Source organism: Triticum dicoccoides, chromosome 1B (genome assembly GCF_002162155.2).
Source record: "Triticum dicoccoides isolate Atlit2015 ecotype Zavitan chromosome 1B, WEW_v2.0, whole genome shotgun sequence".
NCBI classification, from domain to species: Eukaryota; Viridiplantae; Streptophyta; class Magnoliopsida; order Poales; family Poaceae; genus Triticum; species Triticum dicoccoides.
The window spans coordinates 695390914-695415149 of NC_041381.1; the positions used below are offsets into that span (position 1 = coordinate 695390914).

Below are 24236 nucleotides of genomic sequence, written 5' to 3' on the forward strand. Positions count from 1 at the left end.
TAACTATGAGATTATGCAACTCCCGTTTACCGGAGGAACACTTTGGGTGCTACCAAACGTCACAACGTAACTGGGTGATTATAAAGGAGTACTACAGGTGTCTCCAAAGGTACATGTTGGGTTGGCGTATTTCGAGATTAGGTTTTGTCACTCCGATTGTCGGAGAGGTATCTCTGGGCCCTCTCGGTAATGCACATCACTATAAGCCTTGCAAGCAATGTGACTAATGAGTTAGTTGCGGGATGATGCATTATGTAACGAGAAAAGAGACTTGCCGGTAACGAGATTGAACTAGGTATTGGATACCGACGATCGAATCTCGGGCAAGTAACATACCGATGACAAAGGGAACAACGTATGTTGTTATGCGGTTTGACCGATAAAGATCTTCGTAGAATATGTGGGAGCCAATATGGGCATCCAGGTCCCGCTATTGGTTATTGACCGGAAACAAGTTCTAGGTCATGTCTACATTGTTCTCGAACCCGTAGGGTCCGCACGCTTAAGGTTTCGATGACAGTTATATTATGAGTTTACATGTTTTGATGTACCGAAGGGGTTCGGAATCCCGGATGAGATCGGGGACATGACGAGGAGTCTCGAAATGGTCGAGACATAAAGATTCATATATTGGATGATATGGTTAGGCCAAGGGGTCAAGCCCATGAGGCTTTAGGTCGGTGCAAAAGGAGTTTTGCGGAGGCCAGGGGGCCAAACGCCGGAGACCCTGGCGTCTGGCCCTGGGCCAGACGCCGAGGCCCATGGCGTCTGGGCCAGACGCCAAGGATTGTGGCGTTTGGTCCTGGAGTCCGAGTGGGACTCTTGCCTTTCGGGCAAAACCGACTTTAAGGAGGCTTTTGCTCCAAGTTTCGACCCCGGGGCTCAACATATAAATAGAGGGGCAGGGCTAGCACCAAAGATACAACAATTGATCCCTTGGATCTCTTAGCCGTGTGCGGTGCCCCCCTCCACCATAGTCCACCTCGATAATATCATAGCGGTGCTTAGGCGAAGCCCTGCAACGGTAGAACATCAAGATCGTCACCACGCCGTCGTGCTGACGGAACTCTCCCTCGACACTCGGCTGGATCGGAGTTCGAGGGACATCATCGAGCTGAACGTGTGCTAGAACTCGGAGGTGCCGTAGTTTCGGTGCTTGATCGGTCGGGCCGTGAAGACGTACGACTACATCAACCGCGTTGTGCTAACGCTTCCGCTTACGGTCTACATGGGTATGTTGATTACACTCTCCCCTCTCATTGCTATGCATCACCATGATCTTGCGTGTACGTAGGAAATTTTTTGAAATTACTACGTTCCCCAACACGGAGATGATGGAGAGCGAGACGCCTCCATCCGGGGCGCCGTCGGATAGGGCGGACGAGCCTGAAGTGTCGTCACGGAGGGAGCCCCCTGGTTTGGCAAAGCCGGATAGTTCGGCGCCAACTGGTGTACGGCTGAAGGATCTGCTTGAGAAGGCGTGTATCTCAGAAGATCACCACGCATTGATGAGCATGGTGATTGAAAGGATTTCGTCCGCCGAAGGCGGGTTGCATAATGCCGTCAGGAGTTTGCTGGCGGGGTTTGAGGTACGTAAAAATGACACACCTTTTAACAGTTTTGCATATAGAATGCGCCCTGTATAGATAGTAGCCCCTGAGACTCGATAGGTTGTCGAAATCGACAGCGTGCCGAGGATCAAAATCACAGGTTTAAATTTCCGCCGTGCCGATGCAGGTGGCGGGTCATCCGGGGGCTAGCCGGACTGATGGAGTTGCTGAACTAAAGCGGCAACTCGCTGTTGCGGATGCGGACATCACGCTGGTCAACAGGCGACTTGATGAGTCGCAAGGTAAGTGTTTATGTGCGGTCACTTGGTAAGGGAGCCGAAGCCAGCTCCTTACAACATGTGTGTGAAATGCAGATAGTGCCGCTGCTGTGGAGAGCCTTCGGACCGAACTTGCTCAAGCCAAGGAGCAGGCCAGAAGGAGTAATGCGGCGGCCTCGAGGGCGGCCGAGGAGTTAGCGGCCGAAAGGGTCGCACACTGCCGGAGCAGGGAAGAGATGGCCGAAATGGCCGTGAAGTTAAAAGATGCTACCGACCGCAATGAGGCTCTTGGGAAGGAGCGCCTAGCGGGGCAAGAAGACCTGGGGAAGGCCACCGCCGAAGCCAAGGATGCCCGCTCTGCAATGCGGGCTATAAAGGAAGAGCTGCGCCAGGCCGGAGATATTGTAGCTGGCAAGCCTTTTCTGCTGCGCCGAAGGTTTACGGATCCAAAGTATGCTCAGCTGGCCCAACTATGGGGTCCAGAGGACCCTTATATGGACTTAGCAGCGAGTGTGGCGGATGCCGTTGTGCATTTTCGAAGCCAGAAGGATCACAAGACGGAAGAGCTGTTTTGGTCTCAATTCCATAGTCCGGAGTGTTCACTTCCGCTGACCGACCGTTTGGCCGAGTGGGCTGAGCTAAATAGGTTGTTCGGGCTTGCTATGACGGATATAGTGACCCATGTCTGGCCGGATAGGCCCGAGCCGAAGAGTTACTTTGGCTTATTGCAGCAATTTCTTGGGGCGGTGCCGCATATCAAGGCGATGAAGCGGTCGGCCTGCATAGAGGGTGCGCGGATGGCACTCGCCCGTGTGAAGACACATTGGACAGAGATGGATGCCACCACTGTTGCGACCCTGGGTTCGGACGATAACCGGTTACCCGCCGAGCACTATTTTGGCGAAGTGCTGCGTGGTGCTCGTGTAATAGAGTCGCAGTGCTCAAAAAATATTACGTTCGAATGAACGTTTTTATGATGTAAAACAATATTTATGATGTAAGCGCCTTTTATACTTGTGCGTTCAAGTAATAGAATATCTCCTATGCAGTCGTTCATGTATACGTGTGTATAACCTGAAAGATGGCAGTCGTCGGCTTCAGCCCCCACGCACAAGGTGCGGGGGTGTTCCAAAAAAAAGCGCGTTTTCACACTTAATCCGACGTCTCGGTCCTGTAAAGGAGGTGGTAGCATAGCAAACGAGGCAACCGGACTATAATGCTTTATCACTTTCACTTAGCCATGGAGTTCGAGGGTGGGGCTACGACATAGCCCCTGGGGGCACCGCGCTTGTAAAAAGAGAGGAACTTAGTTTGAAAAGAAATCGTGCGAGAAAGTGCATAAAAAATTGAAATATAGATTAATAAATTTGAGCCTATGCTAGCTCATTATGGCTTATATGTACAAACCCTTGTGAAGGGGTGTGCGGCTAGGTAGCCCCTAGCTTATTTGTTCCGGACTCGTCCAGCCGTGTCCGGGGTCTCAGGCAACCTTTTAATAAAATGATGCCACGTGGACCGGGCATTTTAAGCGTAAGAGACGCGTAATGTGGTATTGCATTGAAGCGGACGAAAGCTTCCCGTCCCAGTGATGCTTGATAGCTACTTTTAAATGGGGCGACATGAAAGGTTAGTTTTTCTCGTCGGAAGTTGTCAGGTGACCCGAACACAACTTCTAGTAATAATGAACCTGTGCACCTGGCGTAAGGGCCTGGCGCCACTCCTTTGAAGGAAGTGCGGCTATGCGAATTGTAGTAGGGTCTATCCCAACTTGCGGATTGTGTCCGGATATAGCAGGTTTGAGTTACTGCCGCCGTCCATCAAAACCTGCGTGAATTGCAGTCCGTCTATTATGGGATCCAATATCAGGGCAGTCTATCCTGCGTCCCGGATACTTCTGGACTAATCCAGATGGTCGAAAGTGATTGGTTTTGACATCCAATCTCGGTGTTCCGCTGGGGTGGACCGTGCGACACTTGTCTTAGCGAGTGCCGTGTTGGTTTTCCGTACTATCACATGAAGCGAGTTTACTGTTTTGACTTCTTGTGGGAAAGTCTTTTGACTTCCGGTGCTCTGCTGGTGGGGTTCGTCATTGTCCTCGCTTGGCGCATTGAGCCCCTTGTGTCCGGCGTTGAGTCTGCCGGACTGTTTAAAAACCCAACAATTTCGGTTGGTATGGTTTGCAGGCCTTCCGGAGGTACTGTGGATTTGACATATCCGATCTAAGATTTTGTTTAAATTTGATAGCTCATCGCTGTTGTCCTTAAGAGGCAGTGTTTTATTGTTTGGCCGCGAGCTTTTGAATCCGGCGTTGACCGCCGTGCCCTTTGGGCTTTTTTCTTTATTCCGGCACTGATCTTTCCCGCGCCGTGATTTTCTGTTTCCATCTCTGATCTCGGATGTACTCGGGTCGCTGGTGTTGCATCTTGTTAGCCAGCTGTCTTCTCCTGCGCAAAAGCGCGTCATGAGGCTTGTTAGCGCGGCCATTGTTCTTGGCTTCTCTTGGCCGAGGTGTCTGGCGAGCCATTTGTCTCAGACGTTGTGTTTAAAAGCTGCTAAGGCTTCCGCGTCCGGACAATCGACTATTTGGTTCTTTTTGGTAAGGAACTTGTTCCAGAATTTGCGCGCTGACTCTCCAGGCTGTTGGGTTATATGACTCAGATCGTCTGCATCCGGAGGGCGGACATAAGTCCCTTGAAAATTTGCTCTAAACGCGTCCTCAAGCTCTTCCCAATTTCCAACGGTGTTTTCTGGGAGGCTTTTGAGCCAATGCCGAGCTGGCCCTTTGAGCTTGAGGGGTAGGTATTTTATGGCGTGGAGATCATCTCCTCTAGCCATGTGTATGTGTAGTATGTAATCTTCTATCCAGACTCCGGGGTCTGTTGTGCCGTCGTATGCCTCTATGTTTATCGGTTTGAACCCTGCTAGAAATTCATGATCCAGCACCTCATCGGTAAAACATAGCGGGTGTGCGACGCCCCTGTATTTGGGTGTGCCGCTGTCTTCGAATACTTGTCGTGTTGTGTTACTTCCTGGGGCCCTCTTTTTTGGCCCGTAGATGGACCTAGTTGGGCCGTCCGTTTTCCCAGGATCATAAGTCGGCTTGTGTGCGGCGCCGCTTGTCGCTTTTGGCCTGTCATCTGGCCGTCTATCCGGCCAGGCGGCCTCTTTATTTTTTGACTGTGAGGGTTCTATGGCTTACTCGTCAAATTCTGGCAGCAACTTGCGCTTCGGGTAGCTCTTTGTTTGATGGCCATTGCCATATTTGTCTGCGGTCTTGAGTACTTTGCTCCACTTCATTCTGAGTATGTCTTCCGCTTTTTTGAGCTTCCGTTTTTCCTTCTTCAAACTTCCTGCAGTGGCGACGAGTCTTTTGTGAAGGTTCTTATGCTCCAGTGTTGTGCCCGGACTGTTGATTGCTCCGTGAAGTGGTTGATTATCCGGTTCGTCTTGTTCGGATGGTTGCTTGGTTGTATGTTCGTCGTCCGCTGGTTTGCCCTGCTCTATCGCTGGGTCGTTAGGAATGCTGCTTTGATCGAGGTGGGACTTAGGGCGGCGTCTATGTCGCCGTTTTGGTTGTTTATCGGCGGGATTATCCTCTGCCGTGTCCCGTTGTTCCTCGTTATCGCTTCCCTTTGGGGTGTCCACCATATGTATGTCATGTGACGAGGTGGCCTTCCAGTGCCCTGTAGGCGCTGGTTCTTGATTGTCTCCGGCATCGTCGTCCATACCGTTGATGTCTTCGGAGTCGTAGTTTAGCACGTCGGTTAGATCGTCGACGGTGGCTACGAAGTGGGTGGTGGGTGGGCTCTGAATTTCTTCATTGTCCGCGTCCCGACCATCCTGGCCGTAGTTCGGCCAGGGCTCTCCGGATAGTGAGAGATGCTTCAGCGAATTTAAGATATCGCCGAAGGGTGAGTGCTGAAAGGTGTCCGCAGCGGTGAATTCCATGATCGGCGCCCAATCGGATTCGACTGGCAGGGGCGCAAGAGGTTCGGAGTCCGGCAGGGGGTCCGGCACCTCGGAGTCATGGGCTTTATGCGGGACAAGGTAAGTGTTCGGCTCCATCGCCGTGGAAGTTGCAGCTCCCGAGGCTCCGGACTATGGGTCGGAGCGGATTCGTGTGCGGCCTCCAAGGTGCTGTCCGGCGACAGAGTTAGGTTGTGCCCATCGTGACAGCGCGGCACGCTCGGCTGTGGCTCAGATCCATCGAAGATCAAGTCCCCGCGGATATCGGCCGTGAAGTTTAGGCTTCCAAACCTGACCTGACGGCCAGGGGCGTAGCTTTCGATCTGCTCCAGATGGCCAGGTGAGTTGGCCCGCAGTGCGAAGCCGCCGAATACAAAGATCTGTCCGGGGAGAAAAGTCTCACCCAGGACTGCGTCGTTGTCGATTGAAGAGGCCATCAAGCCTATCGGTGACGACACAGAGGAACTCTCAATGAAAGCACCAATGTCGGTGTCAAAACCGGCGGATCTCGGGTAGGGGGTCCCGAACTGTGCGTCTAGGCGGATGGTAACAGGAGACAAGGGACACGATGTTTTACCCAGGTTCGGGCCCTCTTGATGGAGGTAAAACCCTACGTCCTGCTTGATTGATATTGATATTGTGGATGTTTACAAGAGTGGATCTACCACGAGATCAAGGAGGCTAAACCCTAGAAGCTAGCCTATGGTATGATTGTAATGGTTGTTGTCGTTCTACGGACTAGAGCCATCCGGTTTATATAGACACCGGAGAGGGCTAGGGTTACATAGAGTCGGTTACAATAGTAGGAGATCTACGTATCCGTATCGCCAAGCTTGCCTTCCACGCCAAGGAAAGTCCCATCCGGACACGGGACGAGGTCTTCAATCTTGTATCTTCATAGTCTTGGAGTCCGGTCGATGATGATGATAGTCCGGCCGATGATAGTTCGGCCGATGATGGTAGTCCGGCTATCCGGACACCCCCTAATCCGGGACTCTCTCAGTCGCCATCGTCATCGTTGCCTACACCAGACATGTCGGGCGTCGAGGTAGTCACTCTCAAGGCAACCACGCAGAAGATGATGAACATGTCAAAGACAACCTCGCCGAGAGGAGTAAGTACCACCATGAACGAGGGTGGAGGATCTGGCCATGGTGGTGCTCCATGGCCCCGATTCTCGTTGCCGCCATCCTAGCTTCCCACCGCCGATGCCCTTGACTACCCGACCATCCCCTCCTTCATTATGTCTTCTTGGCTGCGCAAGACATCACCCGACATGCATGAGAAAAATTGCCGCAGACCGCCTCCACCCTGCTACCGTCGGCTTCACCTTGTTGCCTCAACTGATTTTCCAGGCTTCTCCACATAAAGCCTCCCCAACATCCTATACCTTGACGTTGCACATTGGCTTTTCTACCTAGTTCTACTAGTGAAGAAGTAACTTGCTACGCAAACAACAATCTACAGCTGGAAAAGAAAAACACTTACATTATTTGTGCCTAACAATCTTTAGTAGATTCTCCTTCGCCATGACAACAAATCTACGAGGACCCGATTTGTCAAGTTGTAGGCTACTAGATATGTGTGCTGCTTTTGTTGTTGGCTTGCAATTTCTCTAGCTCAAGCGCTCAACAGAATTCATGTCTTCTTCTAATTTTTTTCCCCTTATTATAGATTTCTAGTAATTTTGTTTTCTAAGCAAAATCTTATTGTTGGCTTATGTAAATTGAATGCCTGAATTAGTTTATCTCCCCGATCCCTGTTGTTCTCTATTCAGCTGCTTCCACAAACTGGATGAGATTCTTAGTTGTGCATGAAACTTGAAGTGTAATACTTGAGAACATCATTTGCTTGAACCATTGTCTCATACTCTCACCTTGGAAGATGGATTTCGTATATGGACGTCGGCAGTCGAGATGGATTTCGTGAATTATTACGAGGGGTGCTGGTGCAAGTGACGACATACCTGACGAAGCAGAGCCGGAGCCAGAGCCAAAGTGACAGGCAGTGCAGCCAAGGTGGTGCCGCGTGAGCACCAAATGCCTCGATGGGTATGCACATGACCCGCTGAATTATCTGAACCAGAGGACCCATCCAATAAACTAGTCAATCTTTATACTGATTTTCCGAAGAGAAAGTTGGGCGCTGGTGCTTTAGCTAATGGCAACACGGTATACGGATGCTTGACATGTATACTAGCTGCATGACGCTGCGTTCTCTTCTGCACGTACATTCTTTCGTCATGTAATCTTGTTGCATTTATCATCTTCTTCCCTGATCCTAAGTCCTAACCGAGGCTAGCTGGTTCTTCTTGTTCTGGAGCGCAAGACACATCCTCGGCGTCGCGAAGTTAGCCTCAGATGCTTCAGTTGACCTAGATATGATCAGAGCAATACACACATACAGCATAGTAGTTGCCGTCCATATACTGCCTGGAAAGGGGTGCTTCAGTTCGCTCTAGTAGCAGGAATAGTATGATCTGTATAGATGGTTATTTTTTGCATTACAAAACAAGCACTGGTTACATTACATAATTCTGATAAATATGCTCTCACACCTTCACCAGTTTACTACACAGCACTCATGGTTGCTTGGTGCTTGCTCAGACCAACAATGGCAATGGCAGCCTGTAGAGATCAGGGGCATGCATGTGGTGCTGTCACAGGCTACCAAACCAGCATTCACCTCTCTATAGTAAGTTTACACTCTGCTATTTGCTACTAGGGAAGCCACCGCGTCGCACGCGCGCACACGCAGAATGACAGAAGCGCTGCTCTCTTCAACGAGATCGGTCGACGCTGAGCCGCGAGCTGAGCCACCTGCAGACGTCGTCCATCTCTTCGGGGATGGTGTAGTGGCCCAACCTGCACAAAATAAACCATGTTTAATGTTCTGGCTTCTCAGGAAGGAAGAACAGAGGAAGAGCTTTGTCAGGGGAGGTGTAAGATGTGTACCCGTTGTAGGTCTTGAATGTCAGATACGAGAACCCCGAGCACCGCAGGAACTCGGTCGACCGCTCGCCGTTCCTGTAGGGGACAACCTCGTCCGCTGCACGAGTAGAGGTCATCGCACATAATTCAGTGACACCGTCAAATACATCTTTGAATCAGCAGCTAGCCTGTAGGTTTGTTTGTTTCTTACCTCTGCCATGGCTGAGCAAGATGGGCAGGGAGGCAGCTCTTCTTGCCGCCATGTGTGAGCCCTCCATCTTGCCCCTCAGCGTCCTGAATTCACCAAGATCATCAGGGTTTGTTTAGGAATTAGGAGCAAAAGGTGCCTGGATCTGTGGCAGATGACTGACTGACTGACTGACCTTGAGCAAGGGAGCCAGCCGCTCAAGCTGACGACGGCGCTGAGAGTGATCGGGTAGGGAGTGCCGCTGCTGAACTTGCCGTGAGCGTAGCATGCTGCCGAGTGCAGGGCAGCTGCTGCACCCATGCTGAAGCCGCCGATCCCAAGCTTCACTGCATCCACAAATTGCGAACAATCAGTTAGTCATATACTTTCATAGTTCCAACACATGAGTTCAGTTGCAGTCTAATGAACCAACAGGACCACAATTGTAGGCTCTGAGATTCTTGTGTGTGTTCTTAGAGATAGAAAAAGAGCACTAGGCCTAGCACTTAAATAACACCTTAGCATACTATTGTCTTAAAGATGAAGTATTTTGGTCCTGAAGTTAGTAGTAACTAGTACCATCAGAAGGCTCGGAGGACAGTAGGTTCGCTATGTGTGCAGCTGAAGCATCCAGCCCCTCGATGTCGTCGCGACCATCGACCGAGGTGTCATCAACGTCGAACCCTGTTTCAGTTCAGTAAAAAAAATGGTGTCTAGTAAGTTTTCAAAATTCACCGCTCTGACAGAATTTCACATGAATTTCATAGAAACACGATTCAATTCGCATAGCATTCATGAAAAGCTCCCGCATACGAAGCAGGGCCTCAAAACCGCGCAGCAAATTTCCAAGCAAGAAGAAACTCACATGCAGTGCAGGGGAACCCGCCAAAAGCCGCGACGGGCCGGGTCGCTGCGGTGGGGCATATCCACTTGATCTGCATGAGCAAGTGGCTTCAAGGTGAATAAAAAAAATTGGTTGCAACAGGACTAATCTCTGAACACGACAGGTTACACTACTGCACTTTGTAATCACAGAATATTCTGTTTTAAGTTGGGCAATAAGAGTGCTCCAAGTACAAAACACTGATGCTTACATTGGGCAAGGGAAGAGCATCCAGCAGCTGGGACCAGCTGAAAATGACAGAATGGACAAAAGAAGTTAGCTCTCTGCATCAGGAACAGAATTGCAGCACAAGATATTTCATTCCAGCTTCCTGCAGCAGATTATGTGAACCACACAATGCCTAAAATTACGCTCTTACCACCCAGGTTAGTCCTTTTCGGCCAGGGTCTTGTTATTGTCCTACTTGTTAGAAAGACACCTATATCCTTCTAGGTGTTATTATTGTCTTTCATTTTAGTGATCTTAAGGCCTACTTACTTAGCAAGCTAATGCTTGCCATTAAGGACTCTAATGCAGTGGTCGACAGGACGAAGATACTCCCATCCACTGCCTTATGATAAATTATACATGGCATATTTACATGATTTGCCAAGACAGGGGATAGGAATTAGGTATCTTGCATGAGCTACCTACACTTGTGCAATATTTATATGTCATTAGCCCACATCAAGTATTTGACATTCCTCTCCACTTACTGCATGAAGGAAAGTGGGAGGCATATTGATGTCCTTGAGAAGATTGTTAGGTGTGATGTAGGACAAGGAAATTATTTAACTTTGAGTAAAGCAATACTAGGAATATATGCATGCAAAAAGGAGGCCGCTTCATCGATCATTTCAGGCTAAAAGGTGCAAGGGAATAAAGCGTTCTGCATCGACACTGCGATCATCTAGTCATGTCTTCTCTGGTTGACATGTGTGGTTCCTTGCATCCCTATTACATTCACACAGCATACAACACGCATGTTGCATGGAGAAGGTGCCATCATTTATTTATCTTTGAAATTTGGCTAGGAAGTTTAGCATTCAGTTAAGAGAAGTGAAGTCCTAGAGGGGCATCACCTGAGCAGGCAGAGTTAAAGAAAGAAGTAATACCTTGCACCATTGTCACCTAGGCCATGGAGCCACACAATGGTGGCTAGGTGCCGTCCCTTTGGCCTCACCACATAGCTCCTCCCATACTCGACTCGACGGCCACCCCTGCCACCTGAATGACCATTTGCGACGATCTCAGCATTGATCTTTTGGCATCCATGGAGCATTTGAGGTTTTGAACATGATCATATCTACGTACGGAGAAGATGAAAATTACCGGAAGAGCTGCTTCCATAATAGCTCATGGCTTCTGTTGTCTCTGCAACAAGATCACTAGGTGATGCTTCAGTTTGTATGATCTTAGACGTAAGGAAGTGTATGAAGTCCACATCCCCATTTGGTTGTATTTATAGTGGAGGCCTGAAGCACTGAAGAAGGGAATATATGTCGAACAATCCCTGGAATCTGCATCGATCACACGACAGTGCGGTTTTTCACACCGTGCTCACTGCAGCTGTCATGACAAGAGAATCTGGAACCTGGAAAGCTCTGGGGATTAGGAATTTTTTTGTTTTTGAAGGCTATATTGCTCAATAAGGAAGCATCTGGCACAATACTTACAGCCTTGAGACAGAAACGCTGATGGTGAGACCTACCATTTCATGCAAAGGTAAAGAGTGCATCTGGCACACAGGTTGATAAGATGCATCTTTGGCAGTGGAGAGGGAACAAAAATAATCAAATGTTGTTTCCTCTCCCTTTGATCTCATTTTCCAGCCAACCAAGAATTTCCCTGCTTGATGCACAAGAGTATTAATGCCCACTGCCTTCTGCCCACGAATTGGCACAACTCGCATGCTACAAAGTTAAATAAAATGGCAAGGAATATAAAGCGCACGCGAATTTTATTTCCTAGAGATGAAGCTTTCTCGCAGAAGTCTTACCTCAAGTATCACTAATCCATGGACTTTCAGAAATCATTTCTGCTGGTGGAATTTCAGTGCGGAAAGAATTGTATACCGCAACTTGTTTCAGGATACAATCAGGATATAGAGCCAAGGAAGAGTGACCATTTTGCCAGGAGTACCTATCAAGAGCCGATACCCAATCAGCATCGATTAGGGAACCATATCGGCTGAAATGCAAGGCAGCTTGCAGCATAAACGTGGTGCACTGTTCATGAAGGTACATATTCCTGAGACCTAAGTACTCTGTAGCAACATGAGTGCTTATATAAAGCAGAGTATTTCAAGTCTTATAGACATCATATGGTTCTCTTCTTACTTTCACTGGCGCAAATGGTTAAAAGATCATGCTGGAATGAATCTAAAGCTTGAGTGTGTTTTGTCATCAAATGCCAAACTCAGTCACCTTACATTGTTTGACAATAGAAATATTGTTTGCTGAAGCAAGACAACGGCAATCTTTTATATATTTATTTATGGTGAACTTTCTCATAACCAACTTCTACTCTAGGTTTGCTTGGAGCAAAGGTTGGAACCTTTGTACATATGCCTAATTGCTTTCAGAAATGGAGCCCAGTTGATCCCTTCTCGACGGTGGAAATTTAAGCGGTGTTAAAAAAACACAAGCATAAATTGACCTCAATTAAAATTGTGGTAATTCGATACCAGAGTGATGCAAAGGTCTGCATCTGGTTTTTCTGGGTGCCAACCCACTATATACAGCAAGAATCATATACCATTCTCCCTTGCATTTTATAATGATTGGGATAGGCGATGTGGGGGGCAGCTCATGCAAAAATATATGATCTATATGTCACTCCTGTCCCTATCTAAGATTAGAAGTTTGGGGCTGCTTCAGGCTAGATGAAGCTAGTTCAAGAGACAGGTTCATCAGCCACCTGATCAAGCTTTTCTCACACTGCAAATCGTAGGCCTATGCTTATGCTCTGCCCTAGTACTAGAAGCCTGCATATTCCTCCCTAGTGCATATTTTCCTCACCTTATTGCACATGCTCCTATGAAAAGTGAAGTTTCTACAAAGTCAGGAAACATTCTCGAAAAGGCGCATGTACAAAATATCAGATTTGTCGTTTCTCAAAAGTATTCAGCTAGGTAGGATACAAGAACAGTAAAAAAATATTCTTCTCAAAACTTTATCTACCCAATGCTTGTATTAGCTTTATATATCAAAAGGCAGCTCCAATAACATTCCTGTCAAGAGGATACACAATGGCAGAGCAAATATGCAGGTACATATGTAGTCTACATCCACCGTAACACTGATGTTTGGCCAGACAAGCAATTCTCTGATGAAACATGCAGTTAGGTACATTTCCCAGTTCAGCTCCCACTAAGGCCAAATCACTTTGTAGAGATTACTCACTGTAACAAGAAGTCCACATCAAAGCTTTGAGTATTGACAGAAGTCAACTTCTAGAATGCGAGAAGGAATGTTGCAAAATGGAAGATTGTGGCCACCGTTATCAGACAAATTATGCCTTTTAATGTTATCATGGCATTCTGCATGCTTATTATTGTATTGGTTGATCTCTCTTGAAATTCTAAAGTAACAATCCTTGCGTTCTGCTTTGTACTATTGGTAGTCAATGTACATCGACTTTATTTGCTTTATTTGAGATGGCTTTTGTAGTTTTGTGTACATGTTGTTTGATTCTGTTTTCAAATTAAGCTTTTAATAAGCATACTGGAAATGCAAACTATTAGATGCAATAGTCACCATGGTGCAGAACATATCCCATGGTCAGCCTTAGGTAATGGAAAACAAAAGAAGACATTGCTTATCTCCTAAAATTCAGAGATGGGAACATCATAATCAATGAATAACAGGGGAAAGTTAGCTCAAAGCTAAAGCTCGTGTACGGGCTTCATGCTCAAACAATTAAAATGACATTACCTGAGTAAACTATAATGTAACTTCAGGATTAAATTGGAAATTTATTTTCATCCATTGACCAATTCATTTATATGTTATCTGTTGGTGTCCAACTTTTTCAGAGCTCCCAGTTGTTGCCAGAAAAGGAGAACAGAAAACTATGATCACTGGATCCAAACTCAAAAACACAAATCTGGATGTGAAGTAAAGTTTTAACCTGCAAGTAACTGACTTACCTCACAGCACTGTGAGTGAAACAAGTGAAAGATTACCTCACCTCGACATGACAAGTACTTTTGCTTTTTAAGTGCATCACGCTGGCAAAGATAAGAGATCAGAATAGAATATTTACGATTGACGAATTACCTGCTATGGGCATTATGTTTAAAAGAATGTACACAGATGACACATTTCTGGATTTATGCCAAGTTCAGCATCCAACCAACAAGTGAAGTTATCATGCTACCGACTTAAATTCTCTCAAATAGTACCATGTTTGCAGCAAGGGGATGGATGCATCACATCACTCAAATCAGTAAAGGAAAGCTGTGCAAGTTGCTCAAGGAACATTGTGTTCTAGACACTCAACCATCCAGGCAGGAAATTCCAGCTATTTGTTGTCATTCTGAAATCCTGAGCGTGAAAACACACTCAAAGTTGGTAGAGTGGAAGAATCAAGACATTATCTCCTTTGATGTGGCCTACAGGCGTGGTAGAGTTATTAGGGTGTGAGAATGTCAATGGATAGATGTCAAAGCACAGGAAAAGTGAGGCCTATGAGTGGAGGAAAATCGGGCAGCAAATATGTGGCAAGAAACAATAGTTCTTTCATAGGCAAAGCTCAATTCATTGTATGTGCATCATTGTCATCGTAGCTGCTAATTTCTGATTGCTTATTCAACATGATCTTTGCACAGCCTATCTTTCACTATAAGCTTTAACATGGAATGGACATTGTTCTCATGTTTCCTGTTTTTCATTTTTCTTGTATGAGATTCATTTCTGAGTGGCTATTTTTTTTTAAAAGAACACCACAGAAAAATAGTTAAATCGATAAGCAGCATTAACAGGACCAAAGTAACTTCTAAAAAAGGTGACACTAATAGGACCATGGTAGCGTGTTTGATGTGGTATTTGTATCAAAAAAATATATGATACCATGTTCAGCTTCTAGAGAAGAGCAAAGCTCAAAACTGAATTAACACAAAGTAACACATGGCATGAGTTAATAGTCATGCCCAGATTTGACTTGGCTTGATTGTTTCTTCTTTACTTTAGCAATCTATAAGCAAAGTCACTAAAGGAACATATTGTTTGACATCATCAATGGAACATCATGCATGCGGATTTCACTAGAGGAACCTCCCTGTCTATACAACTATCCAATAAAAAGTCAACCCCAAGGTATTATACCACTACAAAAAGAGATACCATTTCAAATGAAAAATGAGGATAACACTTTCAAATGCATCAAAAGTTTGATGGATAACAAGTTGCACACTAAAAGTATTGCTCTAAATAAATGGGGAGAGAGAGAGTGAGAGAGAGAGAGAGAGAGAGCTGAAAATGCAGATAATTCCAAACATTATGCCCATTGTCTCACATTTACCCAATGAAGAGCTAACAAGTGACAACAGGAATTAGTATGCACAGGAATCTGAAAAAAGTTGACCCCAAGGTATTATATTAGAGAAAAAAGGAAGCATTTCAAATAAGAAATGAGATATGCATTTCAAATAAGAAACACTTTCCAGTGCACCAAAACAGGGTGGCATCAATATGCAACTTTGATGGATAACAAGTTGCACACTAAAGGTATTTGCTCTAAATAAAGGAACAGAATGAGATGAAAATGCAGATAATTTCAAACATATGTGATGCCCCATTGTTTTTACCCTGCAGGAGGAAATAACAAGTGACTACAACAATTAATACGTAGAGCAAGGAGATTAAGTGGCTTAGTTCATTCATATTACTAGAAATAGCCCATTGAAGGGTCGCTTACAAGTTCTCACTGCCTAGCCAACATTGTTCCAAAGTCACAAAAATACATTCACCTGGACGTCAACTGATAAGAAAGCCAAATTAGAGCAGATGTAGGACTTGTCCAAGCCACTGAACAAAGCTAGAAGATCTGGACCATACCCAACAACAGGTTTCCATGAAGGAGCCATGCCAACTTAGCAAATGTGAAGCTGCTCTGGAATTCAGTGAGCATCTGACGGCAGCCATTCCGCAAAGCAGGGAATGTAAGGTCGGAATGTTGTCATCTGGTAATCTTCAAGGTGCTGATAACGTGCAGTTTCTGACTATCCACATCATACGACATAAGTGTCTCTTGCGATCTCATCCAACCAACAAGGAAAATCAGGTTACATTCTGGATGAAGCGCAACCAACATAAATTGCTCACCGAGCTCACAATAAGGCCTTCCTAGCAGTTCCATAATGGAAGCAGTGTGCTTTAAGGTCCACTGTCCACTAGCATAATCTTCGAGCACCCAAACTGATAGCAAGCAATCATGAAATGCTCTATGTCCATACCGTATAAGCGCCCCTGAGACTGCCCAATGAAAGAAAATTCAACTTCAGATGGGACTCGAAACCTCCTCCAAGTAACCCCGTCCGTGCTCACTGTAAATACCGATGGTATTACTTTCCCCGGTGTATCATCTCCAAGATCATAAGCAGTGAAATGCAGAGCATCATTAAAGAAGTCATATACTGTTTCACCACCATACGGCACCATTCGGCGACCGCTCGCCGTGGACGCCCACTCTCCGGTATCAGATGAGTAGACCCTTACTGTCATGTAATAGTCTCTCTGAACGAACACGAATACGAGGAAGCGAGAGGGGGCGGCAGGGTCGGAACACAAACAGAAACTGTAGCTTGTCTGAACTCCAGGCAACGGCGCAGGCTCTGGTGCAGGCAGCACCGACCAGATCTTCTCGGTTGGTTGCAGGGTTGCACACGAAGTATTCCGGAGCTTCCATGGTCCGATTCCAGCCTTGGCACAGGAGAATGCCGCCGCAGCAGTTCAGGAGAATGGCATTCTCGTAGTTCCCCAAGAAAGGGAGAGAGGGGTCGACCACCCTCGACAGGATCTCGATGGGCAGGCGCTCTGCCGCCGGCGCTTGCTCCTCCTCCTCCTGTCTCTTCCTCTTCCCCATCCCGTACACGGCCTGCCGCTGCAGCTGCGAATGGTAGAGGCATTTCGTTTAGGGATTTGAGATGTGCTCCTCCCGGATCTCTTCCTCGGGCCGAAGATTAGACGAAGAAGAAGGGGAGAGGAGGGCAGCAAACCTCACACCTCAGAGCGCGACGGGAACGGCGGCGACGGACGAGAAGACGGCGGCGGCGGCGGCGAGCTGGAACCGAAGTGTACGGGGAACAGAGTAGAGCGAACTGGTGGAGGAATTTTTTTTTTTTTTTGGAGAGAGAGCGGTGCTGTATTTGGATTGGAGGCCCAAAGATAACCATCAAAATAGATCTGATAATAGAGGAATCTCTCGGCCCAAGATGCACATGCATTTTCTCAACAAAAAAAAAGTCAAGAGTACATTTGTTTCTGGAAAAAAAAAGTCAAGAGTACATTTTTCTTCGGTCCAATAATTTTTCCTTTCATTTCTCAAAAAGAAATTCCTTTCGGCTTCAATCAATTTATTTGAGTGTCTGCCAAGAGTGGGGCAAGATTGAACAAGTAATATCTATCAGGCGAGAAACCACAGTTTTTTCATGGGGAAATCCCAGAATTCATTTTATGTGCTTCATTATCAATGTGTCATGATCGCTGCTAATTTCTGATTGCAAGGCCTATCCTTCACTTTATCTTTACCATGGAATGAACATTGTATTCATGGTTCATGTTTTTTTTCTTTTATGAGAAATCATTTCCGAGTGGCTATTTTTTTAAATGAACATCACAACAAATATGTTACCTTGGCAAGTACTAATATTAACAGGACAAAGGAACTTCTAAATTTACTCAAAAAAAAGATACTTCTAAATAAGTGGTACTAACATAATCAATTAACTTCTAAATGAGTAGTATTAACATTTTTTTGAGACATTCTCGCTAAGCTTTTATTCAACCTTCACAATGTTTACAGGTAAAAATTGAAGCTCTCCAGGTATTAACAGGACTAAGGTAGCGTGTTTGATGTGGTCTTCCAGGGCTGGCCCTGAGCAAGTGCAGCAGGTGCCACCGCACAGGGCCCCAAAAATTTAGAGGCCCCAGCCCAGGTATGTGTATGACTAATAGATTCGTCTATAGGGCCCATTCTATCGAAAAATAAAGCCGAAACAATCAGCCCAACAGCGGGCATGTGGAGCAGCCAGCCTTACAACAACATGTACGTAGGCAGCGGAAATCCTATCTGCCGCATTCTGCGGCAGATTGTCGTAGGTTCCCAGCACCAAGCAACATGGGCCGGCCCAATTATTAGTAAAGAACACACTACAGTATCCGGCAGTTTTGGGAACTAGGAGTTCTAAGAGGTTCCAGTCGGTTTTTCTGGTTTTATGAATCTTCTAGAAGGTAAGGGAAGGTTCCTGAACCAATTTATGTCTTTTTCAATTTTACTTTTTTGCTATTCATTTTTTTCCTCTCCTTTTTTCGGCTTCAATCAATTTATTTGAGTCTCTGTCAAGAGTGGGGCAAGATCTAACAAGTAATATTTATCAGGTGAGAAACTATAGTTTTTTCATAGGGAAATCCCAGAATTCATTTTATGTGCTTCATTATCAATGTGTCGTCATCGTCGCTAAATTATGATTGCTCATTCACCATGACCTTGCACAGCTTATCCTTCACTCTATCTTTACCATTGAATGAACACTGTATTCACTGTTCATGTTTTTTTTCCTTTTATGAGAAATCATTTCCGAGTGGCTATTTTTTAAAACGAACATCGCAACAAATATGTTAGCTTGGCAAGTACTAACATTAACAGGACAAAGGTACTTCTAAATTTACTAAAAAAAAGTACTTCTAAATGAGTGGCATTAATTAACAGGACCAAGGTGATCTGTATTAGGGCATGTACTATGCACAGCCTCAAGGTGATGCCTCGCATGCCACGTAGGATCAGATATGACGTAAAGTAGGTTCGGATAGGGAAGCGGGATCCTCTCCAGGAGGCGGGTGCTTGAATAGAAAAAGTGTGGTCCGGTGACAAAAGCTGAAAAGGTTGAAGTGAAAAATAGAGACGCATGTATACTAAAGTCTTTATTTTCTATTTCTTAATGAGGCCCACTAGTGATAACTTGCATTGAAGAGAAAAAATAAATTTAGGTGCCTCAAATTACTCTTTTGTTATTCATATGCCACCATTGTACATGCCCTTAAGAAAAGAAAAAAGCTGCCATTTCCAGCTTCTAGTGAAGAGTGGGGCTCCAAACTGAAATAACACAAAGTAACACATGGCATGATTTATTAGTCGTGTCCGGATTTGATTTTGCTTCATTCTTTCCTCTAAACTTTAGCGATCTAAATAAAAGTAACATATTGTCTGACAACACAAATGGAACACCATGCGTGCAGATTTCGAGTATAATTGGTTTGATGACAAAAGTTGGCATGTCAAATTTTGGTAACTGCCAAATATTGGCTAGAGATTGGTTGTTTGCCAATTCTTGTGGTCAATCTCACAAAAAGTTGTCAAATGTTGGCAACTTTTTGGTTTTGTCAAATGTTGGCTTGCCAAATGTTGGTAGCAAACCAATTATGCTCGAAACTCAAGGAGCCTCCCTGTCCACAACTGTATATACAAGGGATAACAATAACACTTTCAAGTGCACCAAAACAGAGCTGCATCAAGATTCAACTTTGATGGATAAACGGTTTTACACTGAAGATAATAAATGGACAGAAGCTAGAGATGCAGATAGTCTCAAACAGTGTTAGCTACTTCGTAATTCAAGGAGCCTGGAAAGAAACACCAACCGCAACCGCAAGCAATGGCGCCTGACGATGCTAAGCGCAACTCCGGGGCCGCCCGCTGAAATCACTGAACCTCACAGTCACAGGCTCCAGACCCATGTGCAACAGAGGCCAAAGCGATGAACCTCACAATCACTGAATCTCTGAAAGCGAAGAAACACATCTGGAACATCACCTGATAGAAACACATTTCATCAAGAAAAGCAGCAGTGGGTGCAATGCTTCACAAGCTCTTCTGTAAGACCTACAGTGCTTGCATCAACGAATCACCAGTTTACGATAACAGGGATTTTTTTTTCATTGAGAAAGTTACTACTCAAATTTGAGACTGCACTACGATATGGGTAAACTACTCTCAGCTTACTCAAGCACAACCAATTGGCTACAAAATCGGTGCTGGTTATAACATTTGAAAACCAATTTATAAAATCAGCATGGTTTAAGATTAGCAACCCTATCCACATAAGAAAAACACTAGTTTTATTGTATGAACAAAGCAGAGAATCTTATCTATTAACTAGTTTTCGTACCTGATCCAGTGATCGCAAGCAGCAACTCCCACATTGAATGGCGTATCGCTATTAATTTCTGGTTATTGATTCACTATATGCCTATCCTCATGCATGGTTCGTATTTCCTTTTTCTTATATATGGGAAATCATTTCTCAGTGCCTTTTTTTTAACGTACGTCATAACAAATATGTTACGTTGGCAAGTAGTATTAAAAGGACAAAGGTAACTACTAAATGAGTGGTATTATCATAACCAATATAACTTCTAAATGACTGCCATTAACAGGACCAAGGTAGCGTGTCTGATGTGCTCTTTGTTTTCAAAAAATGCTGTCAGTTTCAACTTCTAGTGAAGAGTGGAGCTCCAAACTGAAATAACAGAAAGTAACAACGCACGGCATGATTTATTAGTCGTGCCCAGATTTGACTTTGCTTGATTGTCGTTTCCTCTTAAGTTTAGCAATCTAAACAAAAGGTAACGTATTATCTGACAACATCAGTGGAACACCATGCATGCTGATTTCACTGAAGGAACCCCCCCTGTCCACAATTGTATATATACAAGAGATAATAATAACACTTTAAAGTGTACCACAGAGCGCATCAATATTCATGTTTGATGGATAAATGGTTTCACACGTAAGGTAATAAACAGACAGAAGAGATAAAAATGCTGATAATTTCAAAGATATTTAATGCCTCCTTGTTTCACATTCACCAGCATATAAGAAGCTAACAGGTGACGACAACAATTATTACATGAAGGAAAGAGATTTATGTGACTAGGTTCAGTCATATAACTGCATTACACACGAAAGGATGGCCTACAAGCTTCGATGGTTGAACATCACTGTTGACAACCACAAAAAGGAATGCAAGTGTACACCAACAGATGATAACCAAATTTGATAGTCGAGTAGATGAAGGACTTATGTAATCCATGGCTGGAAACTAGAAGGTATGACACAACCCAACAGCTGAGTTTCCTGACCGCACCGGAGCCATGCCAACTTGGCAAATACGAAGCCCCTCCAAAATTTACTGAGCATCAGATGGCCGTTCCGCAAAACAGGGAATGTATGGCTGAAGGTTTACCATACCATAGTCCCCAAGAGTGCAGATACTATGCAACTTCTGGGTATCCATATCATACGACATAAGTGTCTGTTCCGGTTCCATCCCACCACTAAGAAAAATTAGGTTCTGTTCCGGATGGATTGCAACCAAGGTGTAGCGCTCACTGTGCTCTAGACAGGGCATTTCTAGCAGCTCCAAAATGTTGGCAGTGTGCTTTAAGGTCCACTCTCCACTAGCATAATTTTCAAGAGCCCAAACTGATAGCAGACAACCCGCGTTACCATGATCTATCTGCATACCATATAAGCACCCCAGAGATTGCCCGATAAAAGTAAAATCGGCTTTTGGCGGTTGCGGAATTCTCCTCCACGTTTTGCCATACTCGTCTACCGTGACTATCGAGCGTGTTGTGACCTCCTCCGAGTAAAACGTGTCCTCCTCGGAATCATAGGCAATGAAATGCAGAGTGCCATTTAAGAAAACGTATCTTTGGCCACCAAACACCCGAATCCATTCACCCCATCCGCTCGGCAAGGAAACCCATTCTCGGGTATCGGACGTGTATACCTCTACCATCCTTATGTCGTAGGAACCACGGATGAAGATGAATATCGCAAAACGGCGGGGTACGGCGGGGTCGAAACACAAGCAGAAGGTGTAGTGTCGCGGAGCTCCCTTCTCTTGCGTGTGAGGCACACTCACCGCAGCCCAAATCTCCTCGGTGGCAGGGTTGCACACAACGTATTCCGAGCGTTCGGTGGCCTGATTCCAGCCTTGGCAGAGGAAAATGCCGGCGCAGCAGTTTAGGAGAGTGACGTACTCGTGGTCGCGCAAGAAACCGAGAGAGGGGTCGACCAGCGGCCGGCCTCTCCCGGACAGGTTGATGAAGCGGTCGTTGCCGCTGCCGGAGAGGCCGAAGAAGCCGGAGAGCGTCTGGGGCGACCTCCTGAGGACGGCGGGGTCGAAGCAGAGAATGAACCACGCCGTGGACACGCACTTTGAGCGGCACAGCGACTGGTACGGCACCCGCGACAGGATCTCCCGAAGGAGGTCGTTGGGGAGGCCCTCTATCGCCTGCTGCTCCTCCTCCTCCCCCTGCTCGTCGTCCTCCTCCTCCTCCTGATCCTCCTCCTCCTCCTCCTCCTCCTGATCATCCTGCTCCTCCTCCTCCTGCTCCACCTCCTTGTTCCCCATCCCGTATCCGGCCTGCTGCTGCGGCTGCGAACAGTTAGTTCGTTTAGAGTTGAGATGTGCTCCTCCTTGGATCGAAGACCAGAATAATAAGAAGAAGAAGACGGGGAGAGGAGGAGGGAAGCAAACCTCACAACCAAGCGCGGCGGGAACTGACGGCGGCGAGACACGGAGTTCCGGCGGTGGCTGGTGGAGGCGAGCTGGAGCCCAAGGGCCAAGGTGCGGGGAAAGTGAACTGAGTTGGAATGACTGTGGAAAGAAAAAGAAAGCCAAGAGTGCGCCGCCGCTGCCTTCGGATTGGAGGCCCAGAGCTCACCAGGCACGATAACAGTGGCCTATCTCTCTCGGCCGAAACCCACATGTATTTTATATCAAGAGTATTTTTCTTTCTTCGGGTGGAATGACTTTTTTTCCGGCTCCAATTGATTTATTTGACTTATTGGTCTTTATACCGGTAAAAGAGTCCGTGCGTTGCAACGGAAGGAAAAATAACACACGCACTCAACCCAGTAACCATGATTCATTAAGATCCTAATAGGTCTGCGTCCTTTATTTTTACATGGCATCACATTTGTGTTGCCGACGGTGGCCTTAGTGCTCACATAATGAAATCACGTTTAAATGTGGTCAGTTCTAAGGCGTCTCTCTCTCGCGCGCACACACGCACTACCAGAATTTCGCCTAATCCCAACAGCTATCCTATGCCGACGGCCGCCGTAAGCATATATGGGGTATGCCGACGGCCTAGGGCAAGCCGTCGGTGTCGAAAAGCCGTTGGCATACATCCACATATGCCGAGGGCGGCCGTCGGCATAGTGGGATATATGCCTACAGCGGCCGTCGGCATAGAAGTGGGCCCGGCGACAAGGTGTGTGACGGGCGGTTGACAGCGTCATATCCATGTCGGCAGCCCTAACGCCGGCCGTCGGCATATAGCTTGTCCACATCATCGATTTGAGGTGTGTCGGTTGGGCACACCTCATCTATCGGGGGGCATAGCTATGCCGACGGCATATCTATGTACTATCTGTTTTTTATTTTTATTTTTATTTTTTATCCTTTTTCTAAATTAAAATTCGATTAACTTAAATGTGCCTTATCTAAACGGAAACATACATAAATTATATATCGATTTAGTGTAGAATTTTCAATAGATTATGAATATGTAGTTTGTATTTTTTTCAAGTATGTGAGTAATGTGACCTCATGTTCTTTTGCATATATGTCCCTATACTTTATTAAAATCACAAACAATTGATAATTACATCTATTTTGAAAAGTTTTATATGTTTTTATAAGAACCTTGAAAGTGTTAGATCCGTCTATCAACTGTGTCAGGGTTAGACGGGATGAGGGACTTGGGGGCAGCAATGCCGTCAGGTCTTGTGGTGGGCCCTCTTATGGGGTGGAAGTGTGGTGGCAGGTGCAAGCACCCGGCACACGGCTTCGGAGTGTGACCCCCCTCACGAACGTCGCTGCTGTCGTCTCACGGAGTGGGGAAACGACCACGTCGGCCCGGCACGCAGAGAATCTTGCAGTGGGTTGGGCCCGAACCATGTTCGGGGGTGTACCTATGGGCTAGCCTATCACAACCAGGTGAAAAGGGCCAACGGTCAAACCCCGTCCGGCGAAAGTCAAAGACCTAGATCCGTCGGTCAACTGCGTCAGGGTTAGATGGGCGGGGAACTTGGGGGGTAGCAATGCTGTCAGGTCTTGTGGTGGGCCCTGTTACGCGTGTGAAAGTGCGGTGGCTGGTGCAAGCACCTGGCACGCGGCTCCAGGGTGTGACCCCCTCACGGACGTCG

At 46.2% G+C, this 24236-nt stretch overlaps 3 protein-coding genes across 3 annotated transcripts; all 3 read right to left on the minus strand.

Moving 5' to 3' along the window:
- Nucleotides 1-8261: 8261 nt before the first annotated feature.
- LOC119313214 (acyl-protein thioesterase 1 homolog 1-like) lies at nt 8262-11623 on the minus strand. Its single transcript, XM_037588921.1, has 10 exons — nt 11506-11623; nt 11127-11388; nt 10910-11021; nt 10006-10042; nt 9777-9846; nt 9491-9595; nt 9108-9258; nt 8936-9018; nt 8749-8842; nt 8262-8658 (listed from the first exon to the last, which is right to left on the minus strand). The coding sequence occupies exons 2-10, from the start codon at nt 11152-11154 to the stop codon at nt 8574-8576; spliced, it is 765 nt and encodes a 254-aa protein (XP_037444818.1). The 5' UTR covers nt 11155-11388; nt 11506-11623; the 3' UTR covers nt 8262-8573.
- Nucleotides 11624-15657: 4034 nt separating this feature from the next.
- Nucleotides 15658-17116, minus strand: LOC119313230. The gene is made up of 2 exons (XM_037588922.1): nt 17021-17116; nt 15658-16904 (listed from the first exon to the last, which is right to left on the minus strand). The coding sequence occupies exon 2, from the start codon at nt 16878-16880 to the stop codon at nt 16494-16496; it is 387 nt and encodes a 128-aa protein (XP_037444819.1). The 5' UTR covers nt 16881-16904; nt 17021-17116; the 3' UTR covers nt 15658-16493.
- A 3736-nt stretch (nt 17117-20852) lies between these two features.
- Nucleotides 20853-22649, minus strand: LOC119313246 (F-box protein At1g67130-like). Its single transcript, XM_037588923.1, has 2 exons — nt 22561-22649; nt 20853-22458 (listed from the first exon to the last, which is right to left on the minus strand). The coding sequence occupies exon 2, from the start codon at nt 22432-22434 to the stop codon at nt 21202-21204; it is 1233 nt and encodes a 410-aa protein (XP_037444820.1). The 5' UTR covers nt 22435-22458; nt 22561-22649; the 3' UTR covers nt 20853-21201.
- Between the last annotated feature and the right edge of the window lie 1587 nt (nt 22650-24236).